Source organism: Mycetomoellerius zeteki, unplaced genomic scaffold (genome assembly GCF_001594055.1).
Source record: "Mycetomoellerius zeteki isolate Tzet28-1 unplaced genomic scaffold, Tzet1.0 scaffold345, whole genome shotgun sequence".
Classification (NCBI taxonomy): domain Eukaryota; kingdom Metazoa; phylum Arthropoda; class Insecta; order Hymenoptera; family Formicidae; genus Mycetomoellerius; species Mycetomoellerius zeteki.
This window is the reverse complement of record NW_017257333.1, coordinates 44,522-70,042: the sequence shown is the minus strand read 5'-3', so window position 1 is coordinate 70,042 and position 25,521 is coordinate 44,522. Positions and strand designations below refer to the sequence as shown.

Here is a 25,521-nt window from a genome sequence, read left to right as displayed (position 1 = left end):
AGGTAAGCATTTAAAATGGAACATCCTGTACACATATACAATGTATATATAAATATCCCAAAATCACCAAATGTCTACTTAATAATAAATTTTTTTGTTAGTTTGTAAATGTATTTTAATCGACGGGAATGTCAAGATATCAACAATTTTCAAGTTGTAAAACGATTATAAAGAGAGGCTTCTCGCGAACTCTGAAGCAAGTCAAGATAACGAAATTATATTTTCAATTTTGGTTTTCCTTTACAGAGATTTAATTGAAAATTTATTATACATGATATCTGGAAAATTGCTTTAGATGACGTTGTCTCTTTTAACGTTTTTGTTAAAAAAATAAATGCAATTCGAAATTGATCAAAGAAACTGTTGTTAAAAAAAATTTTGATTTTGGGATACTTTATATACGTCATTAAGATCTAATCGATGTGAAACTTTTCAGCTCCAGAATTAAAGTCTGCCGAGTGTTTATTGTGAATGTATGCGCGTGTACACACATGCAGATATCCTTATTAATGTTGTAAGGATGGATATAAATGGTGCATTCACTAGACAAATGTTCACAGAGCTGTGGAAATGTTGCACACCGTAAAGTTGATGCATTAATTAAAACCAATCGATTCGACGTATTGATCTTATTAGAAGTTAGTCAAATATAAATGTACAGGTCGTGAAATTTAATCACAATCAAAGATTTGTCCATAATCCTGTTTGCGCCAGACGTTTCCCTTTCTAATCTCAAACGCAGGAAACGTACAAGAACATAACTAAAAGAGAAAAACCCAATCAGCATATAATATTTAAAAAAAAACATTTTTTAAATATATATTTAATTTTATACTAAATAAATATTTGAAAAATATTTATTATATAACATTTTATTATATATTTTATAATATTTTATAATACTTATTTAATATTTTTACACTAAATAAATATTTAACAAATATTTTTTTAATATTGTGTGCTGATTGGGAATGATGCCTTATTACATGATCGTGCCATGACTAAAGCTCATCACATACGAGTTCGTACATGCGATACATTTAAATCGATTGTCGAATATATATATATGATAAAAGTGATCGCATCGCCTGGAGAGAGGCAGAGATAAAGACAGAGACAGCGTGAGAGAGAAAAAGAGCCAACATTCCTTCCATTCCTCCTTCATTTTCGTTACAAGTACATCGAAATGTAGCGACATTTAAGATAACTATACAATGCGTCAAGCGGATAAGCGTTTTGCCTATCGATCGTCGTGCGTTCGTGTTCTTTGATCTGGAGCGCATGCAGAATCGCTTATGAAACATTTAGAGAACGAGAGCGTTGATGATAATGCAGGAAAAGCCAGCGTTATCAAGATAAAAACATGTAGCACAAAATAATTATTAAGATGAAATTCATTAAACTCCAATGATTTTAGAGATCAAGTCGTAATAACATGAAATTTTTGCTGTATATTTTTAATCAAGTTTGATCTATGGATCCAAAACATTAATAATTTCGCTCATTACACGATTTAAAAGTATTAAATTATTTTTTAATTACAATGATAGACAGAGAGCGATTATGAAAATAAGGTTTATAACTTAGGGTTTGTTCTACTTCATCTTGATAACGCTGGGGTGAAAGATAATCAGCATCTCCTTTATCCACATATCTTCTTTGCAAGCTTTTTTCAAATTCTTGACCGATTCTGATAAATTGCATTTGTATTACGTATGGTATTACGACTATCATAGAGTCATAAACGAGAAATTACGTCAATCTTTCTTCTCTTACATGTCCTATAATCGAGATAAATTAGTTTTTTTATTGTGTTCGATGACGTCAAAATATACCAAATCCTGTTTATCTCCTTAATCGTCATACTAAATGAAGTAAAGTTAGAGATCAAACAGAATCGAACGCAATTTCTGCAGAATTTTTACAATTAATTTGTGTTGTATTGTATAAAGGAGGCCATTTCGTAAATTAGTTAGAATATGAGAAAAAAAATTACAGAACTAATTCATCTCAACATATTTTGGAATTACTTATATTCTTATTTCGTATTTTAATATATTTTTTCTTTCCAATCCTGCTTAATATCGTAAAGAAATACATGAGTAAGTAGAAAAACTAAAATGTGAAAACTTCTCTTTGTATCTGTACTGAAATATTTCTAAGGATTATATCCAATTTTGAAGGAGTGCAGAAGACACGTCATTAAATTTTAGAAACAATAAAATGATTTATATAAATATAAATTATTAGCCGCGTTTACGTGATTATGGATCATAAAGGATGATTACTGTGGATCAGTACATTCTTGTAAAATGTGACGATCGAACAATATGATTAACGCAATTTCTAGCTTTTGCTATCTCAATTCAATGAGTGCAGCGAAGACTCAGGAACTACAATTGGACGAGATGCTCTCTTAGTGCCATTTTAATCGGTAAAGCTCGACGATAATGAAAACGCTATGCTGAAAATGACCGCAATGTATCCTGAATAGAAAATGTCAGCTTGAATGTTTAGCACTTATTGGAAGTTTTTCACGAGTGATTGTTCATTTGTGATGTGAGATGTCTTTAATTTTGAGAAAGTCGGCCGGTGATTGTAGAAAAGTTGTAATTGGTTGCAACAAACGTTTGCGACGATTTTTAGCTTAGCATAAGTAAGCGGCGCGAACAACGAGAGCGAAGTGAAGTAGACATGATACTATCACAAGACTACCACCAAAACGCGCCGTGTCGAAAATAAATAAATACGCTAGCAAACTCCATTACAATCCTACGTTGTCGATTTCCTAAGAACTTAGATTTCTAATACTCCGCATGAATTACAGATCTCTTCGGTATGGATTAAGTTCTCCATTAAGTTCAAACTAATCATAATTATTCGTATGTATTAATAAACTCTCTCGTTTTACCTCTCTTTCCTAACGATCGATTGCGCGTCAACAGAAATACTTGTTCTTGCATCGAAGGCAAAACAGCTCGGAAGATTGACAAAAATTTAACAAATTTTTTCTGAAATTGTTAGATTATCGACAAATAGATAATACAAATAGAATAGATGTTACAGAATGAAGACGTAAAATATAATGGTATGATCTTGGAAAAATATTTTAGAAAATAATGTTTGAAGAAATAGTTTTAGAAAATGTTTGAAGTAAAAATTTCGATATACCACATTGTTGAGAGACAATTCCTGTTTAAAACCGATATATTATGGAATATTGATTTTTATCACGATATATATCCTCATCATGCATACGTTAAAATGAACAAAAGAACGAGCGAATCAGCAACGAAAATATAAAAAAAGAAATTTTGATCAGTTATCAAATATTCTCTTATATGTTTACTTTAATAATTTCTTAAAACCCTGTGATTCCTTTCATACACAAATATAGCACGAAATCATCGAAATAATTAAGGATGTCAACAGTTTTCTGAGAGATATAGCGTGTTTAAAGTGTCTTAAGGTTTAATTAAAACCACACACATTGCGCTTTCTGAATACTGGATGGTTTACGATGTTATTGCACGTTAAAGTGCGCGCACCGTGCTTCTGCCAGGAGAGACGAGTAATTCTATCTCACAGCACTAACGAACGTTTAGATGATAAAATTATTTAAGTCCAGATACGACGGCGATACGCAACTCCCCGACTTCATATTCGAATGTAACTTATGTCGAGTAACGAAAATATCTTATTCTCCTATATTTGGAAAGTAAATCGCGGCTTCGAGATACATATATATACGATACAATATGTACTAAGTTATATCCGATTTCGAAGGAGCGCAGAAGACACACCGTTTAAATTCTATCGGCATAAAGGATCACATGCAGTTACAGGTCGTAGAATTGGTCGTTAGTTCCGTACGTTACGCTGTCTAGAGAGCACTCCGCCTGCATCCCACCGATCACACGCGATTAATTATTCTTGCTTTGCACTTGCACGATCGTTTGAAGATCGACAATGGTCTTCTCCAGCATTTCGAGCCACGAGACGTTGGTCAACGAGCAACGCAATTGATTTGTACAACTATTAGCGGTGGTAACCAAACTCGGCGGCGACACAGAGTCGCTGATGCTAGTGGCGATAGCCTCCGCCTGAACATTGCCCGACTTGTGTCTGGCGGTGGCGGCGACCTTATCGTCCCCGGAATCGGAAGACATTGTATCGTTTGTTGCGTCCGCTTTGTCCATCTCTGTCTCGGAGATGTTGTTCTCCGTGTCGATGTCCTTGATCGGCGCACATAGATCCGTGTCTGTCGGCTCGCTATCGCTGCACAATTTTCGTCTTTTGGAGGGTGTTTCCATTTCCGGCGATGAACGATTCTCCTTCACTGTAATAGTCCGAGTTCGCGACAATAGGGTTTCTAAAGCCGGGAGCAAACTGGAGGGTGGTTTTAGTCTCGTGCTACTGCTATAAACGAGAGCCAAGGCGCGCAAATCACCGGTCAGTCTATGCGCCGATGCCTCAACGTCCACTGCTTCCACCATCGTCGTCAACGAGCTAACCAGATTGTCGATGAGTAAACATGTTTGCTCAGTCAATACATGATTGGCCAGCTTCGGAAAGAAAGTTTTGAGGAAGGCGTGTATCGCCGGTACCCCCAAAGACGATCTCTCGTCCAGTAACACAGCATCCACATAATCCACGGTATAGGAAGAACAAAGGAGAGATGCGATGTGCTTTCTGTCTATGTGCGTAGCGGCGTGCACGTCCAACCATAGCCTCGGAAACAGAGCCAAGTGCAAAGGTACACCTGCAAGTATAAAATAAATCAGGATTCAACGGATCACAATCGCGTACTCGCGCTCGGCACCTTGTATTGCGTACTCACCTTCGAATCCAAGCATAGCACTTAAATTCACTAACGAATCTGTCATGCAATCGTTATTAATCGCTAATCTGCACATTACGTCTATGAGCTCGTGATAAGGTAAGTAAAATTCAAGCAGAGCGCTGTCATACTCCGGGTCCACTCCTTTTGACGCCTCCAGCTGAGAGTGAGGTACCGCCATTTGTACCATTGGCCTGGCGGGTCTCGTAGGCATCTTTCCAGGTGGAGTAGACCTTCTCGGAAGGTACGGCCCGGGAGGGACAGCAGCATGAGACTCTTGAAGAGCTGCGTGGCAGTGTGAGAGCAACGGTGCTAGGATCAGTATTGCTTCGGCAGGAACGAGCATGACAAGCTCTTTCAAAAGGTCTATAGCCAGATTTCTCATATCCGGCGGGTTGTACGTGTTTAGTAGCGTCGCCAGTTTACGTAGTATATCGGGCCATTCCTTACAATTAGCCAAAATGTTTCTAGCGTCCGGTCCGTCCCTTGCGGTACGGACGCATCGCACGAGTTCGACAATAATAGCGATCAACTCGGCTAGATCGCCGGCAACGTGACACGCCGTCGCTTCGTGATACATGATATGTAGCATATGAAAAGCTTCGAGAGCCATGCTTAAGCCACCATTGTACACAACATACAAACGATCGTCATCCGATTCAATGAGAATTCTAAAGAACAAAAATAGATAATCTCGTTATGTAAGGCTTTTTGACTTTTAATGTTAACATTAAATCAACGTCATCTGGAGTATATTTTATTTAGAGTATATTTAATCGTATCGTTCATGTCTTTTATAACGTTCTCCGTAATTAAAATATAGTCATTGATATTTCTACATACCGAAAAGCAGAAATGAGAGTTGCCCAACACGAACGACCATCGAGTCCTTGTAAATAGGAGGACAGCGTGCCTCTTCTGAATGATGCGATTTCTGCCTCTTCTTGTTCCGTTTGATCAGGATGTCTCGCGACTAACAATTGCATCAATTTAAATAATTCATCCACTGCCTATATATAGAAAAAGAAAATAAAGTCATATTAAAAGGAGTAAAACTTTATCTTAATAATGAATCAGAATTTATAAACAAATAATGCCCATCTCTGATACACAAGGCTTAATTTACGAAAAGCTTACAGTTGAATACTGAGTAGGATGGGGAGTGATGTTCTTAAAAGCCCATTGAATATTCTGATGCGCAGCCAACTGTCTTGTGAATGTACGCGATTGCTGACAACAAAGCCTCAAGAGACCGTAATATGCAGGTAACATAACTCTATTAAATAACACGACATCCTGGTCTTCGTGATCAGCTCTGAAATTAATAAAAAAATAACACTAGAAATACAATAAGTATTTTACGTTGAATGTTAACTCTTCGCATTCGATTATAATCTTTAGGGATAATGTGCAAAAATGAGGTAATATCTCATATCATTATTGCATATTAATCTCAAATGATGTACAATAATTTTAACATTAATGTAAAATTGCTGTGATACAAACAAATACAAAGATCATAAAGACAAGATTGTAACACTCACAATATGTAATTAAATGCTATATTTTTAGTTATGTGCGGATTGTGAAGTATCATAGCAACGTTTTCTGGACAATCGGAGCAGACGTGATACCAGAACAAAAGTACTGCTTGCTTATTATGATGCACCGGAATGCTTGGTTCCGATAGCTTTGGATGGAAAAGTGTCCATAGATCGTTAAGATATTGGCCGAACTGCAAAATAAGCATACATATATTAAATTTGTTGACCTTTCTTGCTGAAGCTAAAAGGTTGTTTGTATATACATGTGTGTATGTGTGTGTGCTGTCAATTTACTCACCATTAATTTTTCGGTCTTAGAGACTACGCAGTATGTGAGCAATGCAAAGTAGGCAGTGAGCTTCATTGTACCGTGAGTTTGTATGTCAATGTAATGTCGTGCGGGCTGAAGCAGTCTCAAGAGTGCCGTAAATATCTGATGCAATATCAAAGTAGCTTCAGGCGATAGTTGAAGTTCTCTAGACGTATTACAGCCTAAACCAAGGCGATGAGCGCTACGATAACCTTGTCTAAAATGCGTAGACGGAACTAAAGATACCAATAAAAAGGCGGCGGCCGAGCGAACTCTTTGATTGGAGTGCTCGAGAAGGTAATGTTGTAGCCATGTATTAAGCTCTTGCAGTACCCAGGCGTGGGCAAGTTTACTCCTCGTGACTGCGAGAGCTAGCCACTCGAGTGCACCGTGCGGAGCGACTCTTGCCGCTTCCCATACTCTACCGAGAATCAGTTGAGTCATGCACGGCAGTCCGCTCAACCCTGAACTTTCTGTCAGCAGCGTCAACAATTTGAAGAATGGCTGGCACACGTCAGTATGCTTCATTATCGCCTGAAATATCATTGTTACTACATGTATTGCTAATCTATCATTCCAACGGCACAACGAATGAATCAAATTCCTTGTTTGAGTGAGATTTATAACATCTCGCGTCTGTTGATATAAAAAGGGAAAGCCTTTGCCACCCGCTACAGCACTTAGGTCCGATTGTGATAGCGCCAATCTATGATCTTGTCCTCTGCTGCGTTCGACCAGATATGCTATCAACGTGATCATCTTGTCCAGAGAAGCGGGTCGGAGTTTTTCCGAAGGCACGGTCACGATCTCCTCCTCTTCTTCCTCTTCGCTGACCGCGTCGACGAACTCGTGCGTCTTATGCCCGAGATAAAAATTTACCATCGTGGAAATGGCTTGCACTCTGATTAAGAAAACAGCTTCGTCATCGCCCATCTTGCTGAATTCGTATAAGAAGCTAAAGTACTCGGTGAGATGCTTAAGGTGTTGCTTAGCGTGTTCCATGAGTGACAACAACATTCTGACGAAACGCGTAACGCAAGATCGTGTGCCAACGGTGCTGACATCGTTCTCTTCATCACAGAGGAGGTACAGGGGTGCCTGTGTAGCGCGCAATCGTTGAATCACGTGAATGCATAACCGTTGAAACATCTGCCTAACCATCTGATTAGGGCACTTGACTAGAATCTGAATAGGCCACCACGAATTGCCGGCCATCCGCTCGAGAAATCTCGCACACGCGCCGGCCGAACCGTTGAACTGTTTCGTCAGCAATTCCACCCATTGCACCATCGTCGGCTTCTCCTTGGCGTGTATGAACGTCTCCATGAAGAAGGACGTGGATAACTCCGCAGACATCTCCGTGATATCTGGCTGTACGGAGAGTAACGTCTGTGGTATGTAGCCGCATATTTGCCACATAAATCCGAAGTACGTATGTTCAAATATATTTTTGTCTTGTAGGAAGTGCATGTTGTCCTGCCAAATCCAGTCTTCGAGCTCCTTGTTGAGTTCCAGCGGCGGCAATTTATTCATATTATTGCGCACCAGTGAAGACGACGAGGATCGCCCGGTATTACTATCAGTATTGTCAGTGGCTGGACTTGAGACGGTCGCCTCTTCTTCTTTTGTTTGTTCGCTAGGATTGGCGCACCATTCGTAAAATAACATATACGCCGAGTTGGTTTTTTCAAAGCTAAAGTCCATGAACTTGTCTGTCACTGAATCGTACGTCTTGCTGGTCATCTCGCCACCGAAACATTCGGCCGCGATCTGATTCGGATCGAATGGTTTGACCTCGGCGTCATTGAACAGAAACCATTTGTCTTTGTTGGGAGACGTGCGATCCCGGATGAAACTATAATAATGCCCGCCGTCCGCCGTTCCTGTGTGAACGGTCACGCCGATCAGATCGTACTGATAATGCTCAACATCTTCCTCCTCTTTCTCTGTTTCGTCCGACTTGGAATGTCCATCGTTCTCGGATTTTCTCTTCTCGGATGCTGCTTTCTTCTCATCCTGGTAGTGTTGTGGCATGAGCTTTTTCTCAACGTAACCGGACATATCCAGTCTAAGTGGAAAACTAAAATGTGTGTTGACTTTTTCCTTTAGCATGGTGCCCATGTTAAAGGTATAGCGCATTGTATTAAAACACAATATATGCGGTAGCTTCTTGAAGCACGCTCGCTTCTCGGCCCGCGCTTTCTTACCGCATTGCGAGCACGTGTACATGTTGTCGCCTTCCAGCGTATCCTTGACCGTGACTTCGTCTAAGCTCTCATAAAGATTCCGCATATCTGCTACTTGGCATCGGACGGTATAAAACTCCTCCAAAGTCCTACTAACGTGCTCGCAATCAAGCGAGACGACATTGTTAGATATCACGCCGCAGAACAAAGTTTTGACCAGATTCTTTAGATCGGACGTCATTTCCTCCAATTTGGAAACTAAATCGATGAAAAATTCAGCCATGTCTTTCTGCTCACCAGTATTGAGCGGCTCGTGGTTCATTGTGTATACACGACAAAAACTTCTTGGGTTATACGCTTTTCTTTCCGACTCCAACAAGTAAGCGAACATTCTTTGTAGTTCTCGTAAGGTCAACTGGTGTTTATTCGCACGACTACAATCAGCACCCAATATAGAAATGCGCGCCTGTGGCATCATATATAGATGCTGCATACAACTAGCCATGTAACATGTCGCGCCCAGATTTGTCAGACCTACATAGCCACAATCCGAACGTCCATCCTCATGAGGCCAATAATCCCACGGATACGGGGAATGTGGTCCTGGACGGTGTTGGACAAGCAGCTTTTCGTGTAAAATCCTATAATTGTCAGGCGCAGATTTCACCAATTCGACTAAGAGATCGAAAGCCGCCGATCTGGATGCTTGGCTTTTACACTTGGGTACATGCTTGCTTCGTGGACTAGGCAAGGCGAACAGGAAATCAAACACTTGATTCAATAAATTCTGACCGATCTTACCCTGCTTGCAGGGTGGATTGTGCGTCATTATGTTACATGTGAGATTGATCAGTCCGACCAGAGCGTCATCTTCCACCGTGTTATGTCGCGTCTCTAAATGTTCTCTGTTAAGCACGGAGTCAATCACCCGGATAGCCAACGCTTCGAGATCGACCGTAGTACCGGAGGTGTCATCCGCTGAGCTTTCTCGAATTGCCTCGTCTGGAAGAGAATCTACCAAACGACATACCAACCAAAAATAGTCTTTGCAAGCTGGTCCATAAGGTTCCTTTCCTTCGTCTAAAACAGTGTGTAGATGCAGCGGTAGATCTGGCTTGCGATGAGAAGGTTGCATAGCTTCGGCGATCACAAGATGCTCCAGTAAAGTATTTAACATGGGTACGATCAATCCTGGCATCTGATCTGAGCTATCATCTGAGCTATCTTGGGCGCCAGTGCTACCCAAGCATAATCTGTATAGAGCCGTACATACTTCGCGTCTCACTGCCGGCTCAGGATCTTCCAATATCAGCCTTCGCAACCACGTTTTCCCAAACGGTTCGGATGATGAGAACAGATATTGTCTGACTGCCGGATCACTGTGCACCCAACAAACTAGTAGTGCCATGGCATAATGTATCACTTGAGATCGGCCAAAAAGTCCAGTCTTGTAGTGATTTGGATCAAGCGGTAACGAAGCATCATTTAAAATGCTCGTTATTCTTGGCATCACTGTGTCGACGTTCATCATTTTCAACATCGCTTCGCTGAGCTTGGGCACTAGCAATGGTTTGTCCGCTTTGTTACGTTTTTTCTCTTCTTTTATGACACCGAGATAACAAAGTTGTTTCAATAGACTGGCGAGACAATCCTGTTGCCACTCACTGCCGTCTCCCTGCTCCAAGCAACCCGACATAAAGATGTCAAAAAGATGCCGAAGTCCACCGTATTGCACGAACAAGGTGGACCAAGCCATATCTTTTTCCTTATCGTCATGATTGTCATCCGCGTCGCCACCACCTTCGTGTATCGTCGATACAGTGGGATTACTAGACGATGGTTGATTCGTCGCACCTCGCCGACTCAGAGACTCGACTATGTAAAGTGAATACATCAATTTCTGCGGACTCGCTGGATCAAGTAATTCCTGAAGAGAAGTTTCACCGAGTTTCTGGAAACCTCGCAACAATGTTGGACTTGTTGGTAATAAGGTGAGCGTATCCCAAACTCTTCTCGAGAGCACTTGTGCCTTTGTATGAGGAATTTCTTGGCCTCCTTTCACTGTCGTTTTCATGGCGCTGAGTGTTCTCATAAGTGTAAACAGTTGCTCGAAATACTGCGGTCGAAGTAATAATAAAGTCGGTAAGGACTCTCTAGGAGGAGGTGGTAATAACGAGGGCGAATCCATATCTCGTTTGCTACAACGGCCACCATTCCCTCTACTGGCGCCGGGTGAAATGAATACCAATTGCCCATCCTTGAAGCCCATCTCTTGTAAGGTTTTCTCGTCAAATTCGATAGTCAATTCCTGACCTTGGGTAATCATTCTGATAGGACCATCGGTAAGCAACGATCCTAAAACCGATCCACCATTTTGAGCGGCGTTTGCAGAAACTGCTGATTTCTCTTGAGTGTTCTGCGTGTCGTCCCACCATTTAGCGACTTCGGCCCGCAAATCTGCTACATAGTCGGTATTAAGAAGAGTGAAACTCGTTTTCTCCGGTATGCCAGCGGGCTGCACAAAGATTCTTAATTGTTGGCCTTTCTCAGACGTGTTCATGGCTACGTGACTGGCGGCACCTCTGCCTTCCAACACCCAGCGACGCAAATGATAGGCGTACCGTTTTCGAAAGGCTTCCAAATGTGTCCTTAGTAGGAGCAAAGCGCGCTGTATACAACGTAGACTTGCTTCCTCGTTAGTTTCGAGATCAGCACTGGCCGCCGCAAGATGCGTCATGCATTGCGATACAAATTCCGCCTCTTGTGACAGCTGTCGTGACATGTAATAACCATTGAGATATTGTATAGCTGCCATACTGACGTCTGTGCTTTTCGCTTTCAGAGCAATTCGCCACAGGAAATCCATGCCTACCGAATCTATATCCCTGAGTGGTCTATCCATGTGAGCGGCTGCCAAGCGTGCCAGGTTGCACAATTGTTGGAACAGACTCAGGCCTGTCATACTGATGGTTTCTGGTGGTAGACTCGGTAACTTGCGCATGCACAAGTGTTTTAACGTATCCATCCCTAAAGCATGCTGCTCCGTAGATTTTGCTTGGCTGAGCAACCAACTGAAGAGTTCATCCGCACAAACCGGATCCTGTGACAAGCATTGCCATAATATATCCACTTGTTCTAGATTCAAGCGAAAGCAATCGGGTGAACCCAATGGCGAGAAGATTGATGACAGAAATTGCAATCTAACTTGTATCTCCGTTTGATGCGAATATAAATTACTCTTCGGTCCTGTACCAGTGTAAGTTTTCAAATTATTAAAGAAGTGTTTCATCATACCACGTTCACGATCAGCCCAGGTTGTAATCGTATGCGCGTCCATCGCACCGAATTGTTGAAAACTCGCGAGCAATTTCGGCAATAGTCTTAGAGATATAACCACGGAACGATTGGTCGCCAAATTCTCCAAGCAGCCTTCTATGAACTTCATCGGAATCAAGCGATCAACATTGAAACATAAAAGATTACATAGCGCTTTTTCCGCTTCCAAGGCTAGACCTTCTCCTAGTTGACCTATCTTATCGTCCTGAAGTAGATCCCACAGCAGCGTGTTACCCGGCTTACAAACTGTATCCAAATTGAACTGCGAGCTCAATCTCGTGGCTGCTTGTCGAGCGGTTCGTACTTGCGACTGCTGACAGACCGATCTTCTAATCGTCATAGTCGAGTGTGAATGATGAGGATGATAAGCTTGCATTTGGATAGCAGTTAAGTGACGAGCGGCTAATTGTGCCAGTTCCTCTTCGCAACCGCTCTCTTCGCCATCAAAGTCGGCCATGTTTTTTTCACTTTTGTTCGATATTCTACTACTGTATGAACCCTCTTCGTCAGAGAGCATCTCGTCCAATCCCGAAGGTAAAAACGTAGGACCAGATGCATGCACCAAACCAGCAAGCTCAGATATCACCGCGCCAGGGCCATCCGCAGCAGCGAGTACACCCGCTACATCACTATCATCCTCATCGTGCGAACTGTCTCCCGAATCGGCCGTTCGATCCACGTTATATCCTACTATAGACATGTATTTATTTTTATTTCGTCTTAATAAAGCTGCCGTGGTTGGAACTTGTTGTTCATTTGGATCTAAAGCCATCGCTTGTTGCTTAACGCGATCCAACGCGTCGACGCTTTTTGGCTCGTCCAAGGAGGCCAAAGCATCCAGACTACTATTTAGCATATCTTCCGTTCTGCTTTTCCCATCTACGAGAAGATCTTTTGATTTTGTATCTTGACCAACGATATCTTCCAAGGTTTTCTCAACGGCACTTAAAGAGCGCTTCTGCGGTCTCTTTCGTTTGCGCAGGATTTTTCGCTTTTTCTTCTCATGTACAAACATTTCCTCCGTATTAGACTTCTCCGTGTCCGCTTCAGCGTCAGATCCGCTCTGTTTGCTCTTTACCTCTTCTCGAATGACATTCGTCGACGAGTCCTTGGTCAATTCTCTGTTACATTCAAACTTATCGGAATTCATGCCTTCAATATCATTGAGACTTGATTCGATGGTGGTGGTTGTCAGATCCTTTCCTTTATAATGTCCTACAAGTGTGCAAACAAAATGTAAACAAACAGACCAAAATTTCGTTTAACAAATTACGTACCTTCGCCATCACTGCTGTAGCCTCTGGGTTGCTTTCTAGGTGACGGTCCATCCGATAACGTTGGACTAGGTTCCTCTTCATCATCCTCTGGGCTGCTACCATCCATTCCGCTTGGATCACTACTGCTACTTCCACCGACTCCACTTCCGGTACTCCTTAAAATTTCTCTGTTCTTCATTACTAAACCTCTTGGATAAGCGGAGCGACCGGATGTCCAAATAAATTTGATTAAAGCTGATGCTAGAAACAAACTCTGCTCTGTGTGATCCTTAGGTTCCAATTTGCCTAGCAGAGAGTACAAGTGGAGTACGGGAGTAGGAGCTAGATGTTTGACCAAAGGTGCTAACAGATCGTAAACCGGACGGCCGCAATGCTTCAACTGTGCCGCTTGCCACATAGTGTCCATGTCCGAGGATGTAATTCTACCTTCCATAGCTAAAAAGCTTAATATAATGTGACTCTGTTTAATAACCTCTACGTGTAAGTTTGGTCCGAATATATGAGCTATGATGTTGTTTTCGGTCAACCAAGCAGCAAGCGCATGTCCCACTTGTTCGACCTCGGCAACAGCCTCGTTGTTGCAGACCTCATTAGACGCGGTAATGTGAGCATTTATTTGAGCTACTCCAGCCAGCCTCATAGTCAGAGTTGTACTAGTAAAATATTTAAATGCCAAGTCAAGCCCGTCACGATCGAAACTTGGTAATACAGAGTCTATCGGATCCTTCACGGCCGTCCACATAAAATCTAAACATGCAACAAGAAACATCACGTAGGTGTTCATATAGAAATAAAGAATTAGTTTATATATTCGCAAATGCGAATCAACAATACAGTGCACATGTATGCTTTTAATCTCAGAAACATACCTGCCATGGTCCTAACAGCTGGTGTACGCAATTCCTTGTCCTCTAAACGACACATATACTTCATAACACGACTGCGGAATGGTATAAACAGTTGAATGACACTGGCATAGTTCAACCAAAGTTTCAGATTACAAATAACTGCAACCATAGAATGCGCAAGGCTAACAGGCAGTGTGCTTTCCATGTCGAAACAAGCGGATACCAAATTAAAGCCTCCTTGATGGCAAAATATAGATACCGCGCGGATCAAAGGTGCCGGTACTTCGGGGTCGTGCGGCTCGCAGTAACCACCTTCGTCCTATTAATTTATAAAATAATCAACGTTATTAATCAATCTAGAATGCAGATAAGTAATAAATTGAACAAAAGTTTTACCTTGACGGGAGCTAAAGGGTTAATTACACCGCCGTGTTTCATTGCAATATAGAGAGGGAAGTTGAGTAAAAAAATTTTCGAAAGAAGATGAAATAATCTTTCCTTTTCATATTGAGACCACAATCCTTGTTTCGTCTGAATTTCCACTTGTGCGTGCTCTGCATTGTCGTTAGGTTTTCGCTTATTATTTTTCTCTTCCTCATCCTTTCCATCCTTAGGCGTCTCTTTAACCAGATCTCCCTGCTGTTCATTTTGCTGTATAACTTGTAACTGTTGTAACGTACAGAGCACAACACTCTGAGTTAGCCTTATAAATCGATCAAAATTTTTAATTTCACGATAACAGCACATACATTGTCTAGAAAAGAAGAGATAATCATAAAAATAATAATATTGCATGATTAATATTTACAATAACAATACGTATAAAAATAATTATAAAAGTTAACCCTTTCGCTATGAGAAGTTAATAAACATTCATTACAAATATTGGCTGTAAAGACATGATTTTAATTACAACTCGTTGAAACAATTTTCTATAGATTCTTAGCCAATTTATAATATTCTAGACAAATTAATTTATATGATAGAACTGTGTTACACATTAACAATTTCATTTCTCAGCGTGAGAAAAAATATAAAATCTAACTAAGAATATACAAGGATTTTACAATACTTCTTTCAGTGCTTCTAATTTGTAGAGCTATCTGATACCCTTACAGATTTTTTTTTTTATTGATATCTTGATTACTTTATTTACATCTTGAATATTCTTTTTGTTCTTTAATATTAAATTATTCTTTCTGTCCTTCCAATAAATTAATATATTATTCTTAGCATCGCGAAAAGATTAACAAGCAAGGATATAAAAAAAGTATTAAAGTTAATTAGATTGATTAATATACCTTTGCACCCACTGGTTAACATAATGCAACGTCGTGTCCACATCTGTTACATACAATGTTGCCAATGCATCTTGCTCCTTCGACGAACGTTCGTCATCTAAAAAAATAAGTTATCAGGACTACAAAGAAAATCGGTACAAACTTAAAATACTATTCACAAGAATATGTTTCCTTTTTTGGATAATCTTTCATCTCGCGCGACATAAATAAAAAAACATACAATGTTAGGTTATTCAACAAACATACAATATCTCGAAAATAACAAATATAAAATTTAAATTTTATAAATAAATAAATTTATTCATTCAACTGAATGAAAATATTCATTCAACAAGTTTATATGAATGAATTTAAAAATCATGAATGCCAATTAATATCGCTTAGAGTATCAAAAGATCAATCATAAAATCTCCAGTGGGGAATTTCCGACAATGCTGATTGAATGAATGTTTTCGAACCTAAGAGATTTTTCGACGAGCTTCGTCGGAAAACAATCGTTATACAATCCACGCGTTTAATGTCCACATCTCTACCAATGTAGATTACTTTCACTTGTTTAACGCTCTTTTTCTAATTATCTTATCTAATCTTATCTTTTTCTAATTCTCAGAGCTAGAGAAACATAAAAAATATGTTAAATCGAGATTAAAGGCAATCTACATCGGTAAAAAGACGTAAGAAAACGTGCCTCTTTTGTTCGAGAACTCCATCGTAATTCAAAAAGCGTCGTAACGTTCGAATTGAAAAAATTATAACAGAAAATTATTTATCCGTTTAGGAAAATGATGCGGAACGTAGAAACGTTGATAGAACAAAGCGAGTCTCGGCGTTCCTCGGCCTCGGTCTTTGAACGAAAGACTCGCCGACCGTTAAGGTTATAAGACGCTACTCCGCTCGGTCGTGTTCGACGCGGACAAGACGTCCCGAGAGCAAAGAAACGAGAACGCGTCGCGACGGCGTTTCACCGTTCCTCCAGATTGACTTCATCGGAGGTGAAATCCGTCGGCGAGATCTCGGCCGCGAGCGTGAATCCGCTCGAATAGGTTAAGAATCGGTGGGGGGGAGCCAACGCTACTGTGGGCGCAATATTATCCACTTACAGGAGAGCAGAAGATCGTGAAAATCGACGCACACATCGCACATGGTGCCCGGATTGTTTTAGCCTAGCGAGAGGCCCTCGGTCACGTCAAGTTCATCACTCGCGCTCACCGACGCACGTTGCCGACAACGATAAATATTATTAAACATCCCCCGTGTGCGCTCACGACTGTCCCCTGACGGTCACCATATTGCTTTTTGTGCGTACACTCGCCGCTCACTTCAAGCGAGGCGCGTCGCTTCGCCCTCGCGGAGGAGTCGCCTTCGTCAGCTCCGAAAAGGTTACGGATGCGACGACGACACGTGTCACACGTTGCCGTCCGTTGGCCGGCCCGCGATTTCGAACCCGCGATCGTTCGTAAACGCGGGCACGCTCGACGCCGATCGGGTTAATTAAATTTTATCGGTTTTTAGCTCGTCGCGAACGTCATTGTGACAGAAGACAGCTGATCGCCACCATGTTGAATCCGCGGTGCGCGTCGCGATTTAAAAATCCATTTGCACTTTCCCGGAAGCAGGCCGCGCGCGCGATCTGTTACGTGCGCGATGCAACGTAAACGCGTGTAAAGAGAATGGAGGAGAACGAACGGAAAGCTAAAATCTAAAACGAGACTGTTGCCATCTCTTTCTCCCTTCTCCCTCCTCACTCTTCGTGTGTATTTCTTGAAACATTTTCTTCGCGCTACTTGCCCGTGGAAAAGCTAATTCATGCTCCTTCCAGAGGATTTTTCGATTTGAACGTTATACAAAGTTATTTCTTACTTTATGATATTATGTTTGCGCTTTTTATGTTATGTTTGACACTTTTATCGTTTCTATGCTTCATGGCTGAGGATATATTAGATAAGTTTTTATCAAAGAGTATTTATCAATAAGAAATTCGTATTGTATCACGCAAAACAATTAACGAGTAAAAAAAGTGTGTTTTTGTTATCTTTGTGATAATTTTTTATTAAAAAAAAGTGTCGGCTTATCACGCGCTTTTGTAACAATGAAAAGTATGTAAACAAATCCTGATAAAATTGAAGGAAGGAGGGGGTCGAGATGGGGAGGGGAGGGGTGACAGCTGATTCCTTCGCATCTCTTTTGAACTGTATTCTAATCAACATTTAATGGCGAGTCATCAGGGACGTATGAAATGCAAGCGCCCTTTAGACGATTTCCTAGATGCGTTCCGCAATACAGCAATTATGGAATATTGAACCGTATGCAAATTTCATCATGCAGGCAACTTTGAACAAACTCCGATTAATCGGCCTGGCGATCAATTTGTTCAATCATACTCGTGATATTTTAATAAGATGGATATTATTAATTTCTTTTCATTTTATATAAATTCGGAAAAAAAAGATCAATAAATTAAATAGTCAGAAATTTTTATGTTAAGCAATTATGCCGACTGAATGAATTATCTAATTAAGTTAAGAGAATTAATATAATTATGAAATCACAGCATATGGAATATGCTGGGTCTGTTCTTTTCAGTCCTTTTCTTTTATGTAAAGTTTTTATAATTTATAATTGTAGTGTTTATAGTTTTAATATATTTTGTATTTTTAGTATAAACTTTTCTAGAGTCAGAGAAAATATAAAATCGAAAAGAATATTGAAATAAATAGTAAAATTTAATAATAATAACAATTGTACATATAATAAAGTAAACTTTCTTTCGATACTCGCAGATAGGATTATACGTTTACCGCTTGTTCTTGGCATTTGAATATATCCAAAAATTATTTTATATAACTGAAATGTGTGTGAAACAATATGAATTACTTAAAAATAAGTAAATAAATGAGATAGATATTCGATATTTTTCAGTGTTCCTTCCTCTTTAATTGGAATCTCTTTGATCAAAGGAATGCGGAGGATACTATAGGATGTGTAAAGACAATAATAAGACCCTTTCCATTCTTTTCAATTTAAGAAGACACAGTGTAACATATAATCCTCGTTGTTTGCCAAATGTTAAACAAAAGATTAAATGATCACTGGGGGTCACGTATACATTATGTCGCTTGCTGGTAAACACCAAATGTAATGACAGAAAAATAGACGAGAGTAAGAGGACCGGCGAACGGTGCGTACAGCACTGATAGAGGCATCGCTCGGAGCGCGCTAGCGTTCGACGGAGTCTGCAATAAACAAACTCCAAGTGATCTCCAGGTAAAAAAGCGTATACGTCTGATACTCTCTCTCTCGCTGCAACTACAATTGCGAGGAGTCGCGCTGTCAACAGTCGAGCGGCATCGGGGGGCGAGCTAGAATCGTTGCGAACGTCGCGGGAGCAGCCGTCGAAGCAACGCCGCGGAGATGGGCAGCACGGACAAGGCCGTGATCACGGGGTTCATATGCAGGCTCTGCAGTAAGATGAATCGCTTCGTGATCCATATCTACGGGGAAGAGGGCGAGAGAATGAAACTCGCCGAGAAGATAAACACCTATCTGCCGATTACGGTAATTTCTACGTGCCGCATCCTGTATCACACGATCCTCCAGGACCGCGTTAGGCATTTCGCCCGGTGCGGAACTTGATCGATCTTCACCTCTCGCACTTTGCACAGATCTTTATCTGGAGGCGATGCAAGTATCTACAAAAAGAAAAAAAAAGATCCCATGCAAGTCTATATAACTATGTAGGTATCCTGTGGTTTTTTTTTTTTGAAAGCTTAGACCACTTTACCTCCTGATGTGTTTTACAAATACAGGGCAATGTCAGATTTTGTAAGAACTATTGATACCGTCTTTTTTTTTACAAATCATTTTCTATCACCAACCACTTTATCACCTGTATAATTTGATATTTAAGGAAACATTATAATAAAATAGTTTTGTATGCATTTGTATAGGTAAACATGAATGATCCACTACCAAAGACTGCATGTTTACATTGCATCGAACGATTAGAGGCGCATCACGAGTTAATGGAACAAATCATGTACACCAGGCGGAGATTAAACACTGACAACAAGGCGACCGCAGTAGCATCCTCTTCTGCGACAACCGTAGACACAGCTCCGACATCTAGCCCACCTCCTTGTTGACATGTGCAATGGAACATAGTATATCCTTTCGCTCAAAGCGCCATTCGCCAAGCTCGGATGATTCCCATATAATTTTTCATTTCATTTGAACTGATTATAAGTGAAACGTGTAAAGGAAAGGACAGAAGGTGGAGTAAAGTGGGTAAAATGTAACATTACCTTTTCCTACGTAAACATGATATTTTCACGTTACATTACTCGTTTTGAACAAGTATTCATTAACGGTATTAAAGAAAATTATTCAATGCCAATGTCCACTACTATTTTTTGAGGGAACAAAATATCTCAAAAATATGGAAAATAATCAAATGGAACAAAAAAAATAATATAACACAAAGTTACACAAAGAATTACATTTCTTTATGTAATGTTATATATATATATAAGCAGTGTTAATTTTCAATTTGAACAAATTATATGAGGACACATTTTTTCTTGCTGGTCTATGGTTAATAACGAGCAAACTATTTGGAAGAAAGTAATACTTTAAATGTTCTGGGCAAGCGCAATAATATTGAGATAATCGAAAAAATGCATATATGTGTACAGACGCAGACATACATACACACATATGCATATATATTCACATTATAGGGATGTATAAGATATCTAGCAGTATCCAAAGTATTTACTGGTGTAATTTTAATATTCAAGAGTTTTTTGTACAATAGATATATCTATGATAAGGTCTCTCTTATTAACATGAAAAAATTATCAAAACATTAATGATTTGCTTTACTTTTTAGTTATTAAAGATATTTAACTTTAAAAATAAGAATATGTACATACTTCGAATCTTCAAAGAAACTACAAAGTAATAATAATACAAATCAAAAATTTTGATAAAAAGATTATTATTTTAAATTTGCATTGTGTAAAAAATAGTGATCTGTATTATGTAAAAATTTCTTGAGAGAAAATAATGTCGAATGTGCAATTAAAAATGATCAAGTCGGATTTTGATCATGTTAGCATGATAAATGGTAGATAAATGTCCTATATAAAATATAGGAGACATTAAATCTAACCAAATTCGTTTACAAAATTTAAATTTTATGTCTGTTATTTTCGAGATATTGTATATTTGTTCCAGTGAATATAGCGGCTGTTTTTTTTATTTATAATCTTGCTTTTTGCTACTGTGGATACATGATACCCAATACATCTCTTACAATTAGTCACTACACACACACACACACATACACACACACACACACACACAAAACACGTATATATACATATATATATTATTTTATGAATCTTACAATAATTTTTCTTTAAAAATGTTTTATAAGATTCTTTAACTATCTTTAAGGAGATACTGTTGTATCTTTAACGTATCAATTCTACTGATGTACAAAGATATATATTATACTCTTGGAAACAATCTTTATGCGATACCATATTGTATAATGTAGAAATTTCTTAGCTATACAAAATTAGGGCGTGTAAAATTAAGTATGGAAACTTATACTTGTATTGCATATAAAGAAGTAAGTCATATATATATATTTTTTAGTCATTGATTTTCACAATAAAATTTTCTGTTATTCGTTATGTTGATACACAGAACAAGTGATAAAAGAGATATTGTATATTATGTATTATGTTTATCATTAATGGTGCATTATGTTAATTAATTGCGTTTATAATCGAAAAAGATATCTTATTGAGATCTAATACAAGTAAGTGCAAAGTACAATAACATAAATATTTGTATAATTATATTGTATTAACAAGTAATTTTGCGTAAGTTTTACACAGATTTTAATCTGTTTATCTTTGTTTGCAAGCTATAATGTAATAAATAATATGTATAACAGATTTTAAATATAATTTGCGAAGTTATTTCTATTTTTATTTTACCTTTCGGTACGTTTTGATATATCCAGGATTTATGTAAATAAAAATGCAAGAGTAAGAACTAATATACAAGAGAACGTTTTATTGTTAAGATAAGATTTATTTTTTATTCACTGACACAGTTAAATGTTATGTGAAACAATGGTATTTTACTGTTTGGCGATGCAAATTCACCTTGTGCTTATCATTATGTACTATTTCACATGTATATGATTTACAGGGAGAATAATTATTTTCAAAAGACAAGAGAAAGAGAGAGAGGATGCATTTGTTATACTTTTAGTGTTTATTAAAATGTATTATACTATTAATGTGTAATGTTTGAAATCGCAATCATATGTTGCATTTATCGCTTTAAGTGATAATCTGGATTATCAAACTGTACAGAATTGTTGAGATTCGGTCAAATATTTAATCATAAACCAGAACTATCCAATTAATAATAATATACGTAATACGTGTCTATTAATTATCTTTTTTATATTACGTCGATATGTTTACCTCTTAATCATCAATTTATAAAATTTCGATTATAAATTAATCTTTAATCGAGAACTTGCCATAAAATAAATTACAAAGTAAATAACAACTACATAATTACATTATAAATGAACAATAATATATTTAATATTTTTAAATAAAAAAAAATTAAATTTGAAAATTTCATCGTTTGAAAGCCTCAATGATAACTATTTTTATATATCTTTTAATAATATATATTAAAATATTAGAATAAATTTTAATTAATAATATTTAAATGCATGAAATATCGTACATGAGGTACTTAAATGTGATCATAGTAAACATTGCACCATTATACTGTATTATTTAAGATATTCGCATTTTCATATAACAAATTATTGAGAAGATTTGTGTATGTGTTAATGTTAAAATGCATCCCCTAGTCTTCTCAAGACAAATATATGTTATTTCGCGACATTTCTGAAATGATTATACAAAATGCGTGGTCATGTCAGACTGTGCGATAAACTATTAAGTTTGACTTATATTCATACACACGTAATGTAAAACTATGTACAATATATAATGAAGAAAATCTAATGTCCCGCGTTTTTTCACACTTAAACGTAATTGCGTTCTCACACCATAGAGTTCAAATTGATCTCTTTTTATAAAAAATATATATTTATATATATATATCTAAGAAATTTTATAGACATACACGCGCACACACACATACAATGTATGTAAGTATTAAGAGAGTACATTTATAAAATTTGGTTATCTTTTCAACCTAATTATATATTATTTTACAAATTTATCTTCATCATATTTGATTCATATTTTCGCGATGCGTTCTTACAAGTAACTTTCACTCTTTTTGCGTTTGTCTAATTTCTCCATACTTGAAATACTTTGACATGTGTGTTGAAATACAAATATAAATGCATCTCTGACGAGTTTCCAATACGTGACACTAATGAGTATATAATAACTATTTAATGATGATTGACAAAGTACAACGGTAGCTAAATTAATGTGGAAATCAGTAAACTAGTAGTAGATAAAATATCGTTGAGCTGCGTTCACGATCACTGTACAGTTAATCATGAAGAGTAAGAGAAAAAAGAAAATATCTTACGTCCTGATATCTTTTCGCGGGAATGATACATATTCATTTACGTGTATCGACATGTCGAAGCTGCGGTTTACTTGGAGCTATGAATGCTTCGAAGCGGTCGATTGATCAATTAGAGTAATCTACGCTTCAAAGCGTTTGTAACATCAAATGCATCGCAGTCAAATCGATCATACTAATCATATATTCTTGTATTTTTTAATAAAATATCATTTTTACAAAGTTATATACATAAATTCAAATAGACATGGTATTCTTTTGTCTACTAGTTTGCAGTCTAAAAATTGCCTTTATTTCATATAGGCATATTAATATACAAATACTTCCTCACCAACATTTACTCGTACAAACATATGTATTTGTGTTCATATCCACAATACAATGCTTTACGAAATTTTGCTAGTCTTTAGTATTTACATTTTTTTACTACAATATCGAAGACGCAGCATTTGACTAATTCTACAAATCCTTCTTGTATATCTTTTATCTTTTCCTCAACATTCTGTGAAAACAGCTCAACTGCAACAGATATAATCGTACTCGAGAAACGAAAGTGACAGCCAGCTTATATAATTACTTGTTCCCCCAAGATGTCTTTACAGTAACGTATTGATAGCGCTCTTTCAGCCTTTTTTTTTATAAGAAAAAAAGGGAGGAAGAGAAGTAATAAAATAAAGAGCATCAGTTTTCATAATTTGTACTTTGCATTCAAACGTGTGAAATGACAAAATGAGAAGATAAAGATTTTGAGCATTTAACGCGTTTTCCAACAAGAGATTAGATTGATAAATAACAGGGTGATTCATTGTGTTATACATAATGTACACTGTTAGTTACATCGTGCTGTCTCGTTCCTTGCTGGAAAATGCCATTAAACTAGAGATAGCGAACGCTCTTAAAGAGAGATTAACGAAATATATAATGTACAATAACACAACTACATTGTATATGAATGAATTGTTCTATTCTATGGAACAACGCATCCTTGCACCCTATCTTAAGACTATATCTACAGTTCATTTAAATAAAGATTATGGACAAATGTTAATGTACCTAAGCAATATTACACAGATAAAAACTGTCATGAATTGTCTGGCGTGATTGCATGATGCCCGTGCCAATTGAATAATGCTTACAATAGTCTCATTTAGTACTCGAAAAAATAATCTTTCAGCGTTGTCTATCACGAACAAGCCTGCTGCATTTCTGCTTTAGCTGCTTTCATTGCTGTAACAGAATATTTTTACATTAGTTCTACGTCAACGAGACAGATGTAAATGAGAATGAATTTTTTTTTCGATTATATGTGATCTACGTTTGTTAGCAAATGATATTATTGATACATGATATATTATGTTATAGAAATAAAATTGTAATCATGTGGAGTTATTAACATGGCTTGAAGGGAAAGTATGAAAGAATATCATTAGATTTTTACCTTCTCGTTCTCGTCTTCTTAATTTCTTCCGACGTCTTTCTATAGTAGCGAGTTCAACCTTTACGGCATTATATGTCTTACGTAAGTCGGATAATTTCTGCTGTAGTACAGCTATTCTTTGACTACCGTCCAATTCAGGATCTGTGAAAATACAATATAGATTAGTTTTAGAAAATATTCTTGCTTAGGATTAAAAGCAATCAAACGAGCAAAGATCCCCACTATATTTAACATGATAAGATTATGCAAACAAAAAAGTATACGTTATTTAACGTACCCAACTCGACATAAAAATTGTACTTTGTTGGTCTCGGTGATCTTGACGAATAAGTACTGAGATCAGGAACGTTGGTGATGGTGCTCGTGTGATTCGTCGGCGTGTTGTTGACGCTACAGAGATTGGATCCCTCACTAGTGTCATCGCTGTCGCTTCCAGCTCCGTATCTACCATGCCTACCATTCTGTCTGCCAGGTTTCTTCGGAATGATCCCGCCGCCGCCGCCGCCACTGTTACCACCACTGCCACTACCACTGCCATTGCCACTGTCATTGCCACTGCCACCGCTACCACCATTGCCACCAACGCCACCACTGCTACTGCTACTGCTGCTACTACTGCTGCTGCTGCTACCGTTGCCACCAGTGTTGGCGCCAACGCCTACACCAATATCAACGCCAACACCGACGCCAACATCGACGCCGACGCCGACACCGACACCGACACCAACGCTGACACTGCTGCTTCCACCACTGCCGCATTCTGAATGTTTTCTGTTTCTCTTGCGTTTTTTAGGTGACTGCATGTCATCGACTCCACGTTTGGCGGGCGGCTTAGG

At 38.3% G+C, this 25,521-nt stretch overlaps 3 protein-coding genes across 3 annotated transcripts in view; 1 reads left to right on the top strand and 2 right to left on the bottom strand.

Moving 5' to 3' along the window:
* Positions 1-3,373: 3,373 nt before the first annotated feature.
* puf (ubiquitinyl hydrolase 1 puf) lies at positions 3,374-16,947 on the bottom strand. The gene is made up of 11 exons (XM_018452433.1): positions 16,743-16,947; positions 15,643-15,739; positions 14,738-15,095; positions 14,363-14,660; positions 13,494-14,240; positions 6,683-13,431; positions 6,385-6,575; positions 5,978-6,155; positions 5,684-5,850; positions 4,841-5,511; positions 3,374-4,762 (listed from the first exon to the last, which is right to left on the bottom strand). The coding sequence occupies exons 1-11, from the start codon at positions 16,783-16,785 to the stop codon at positions 3,924-3,926; spliced, it is 10,338 nt and encodes a 3,445-aa protein (XP_018307935.1). The 5' UTR covers positions 16,786-16,947; the 3' UTR covers positions 3,374-3,923.
* Positions 16,948-18,794: 1,847 nt separating this feature from the next.
* On the top strand, positions 18,795-20,096 carry LOC108725397 (uncharacterized). The gene is made up of 2 exons (XM_018452402.1): positions 18,795-19,197; positions 19,590-20,096. The coding sequence occupies exons 1-2, from the start codon at positions 19,054-19,056 to the stop codon at positions 19,782-19,784; spliced, it is 339 nt and encodes a 112-aa protein (XP_018307904.1). The 5' UTR covers positions 18,795-19,053; the 3' UTR covers positions 19,785-20,096.
* Positions 20,097-22,921: 2,825 nt separating this feature from the next.
* htk (AT-rich interaction domain hat-trick) overlaps positions 22,922-25,521 on the bottom strand; it is a 10,452-nt gene continuing 7,852 nt past the window's right edge. The window contains 3 exon segments of the mRNA XM_018452434.1: positions 22,922-24,474; positions 24,686-24,826; positions 24,963-25,521. The exon segment at positions 24,963-25,521 is cut by the window's right edge and continues 616 nt beyond it. Of these exon segments, the coding sequence (XP_018307936.1) occupies positions 24,431-24,474; positions 24,686-24,826; positions 24,963-25,521 (744 nt within the window). The 3' untranslated portion in view covers positions 22,922-24,430.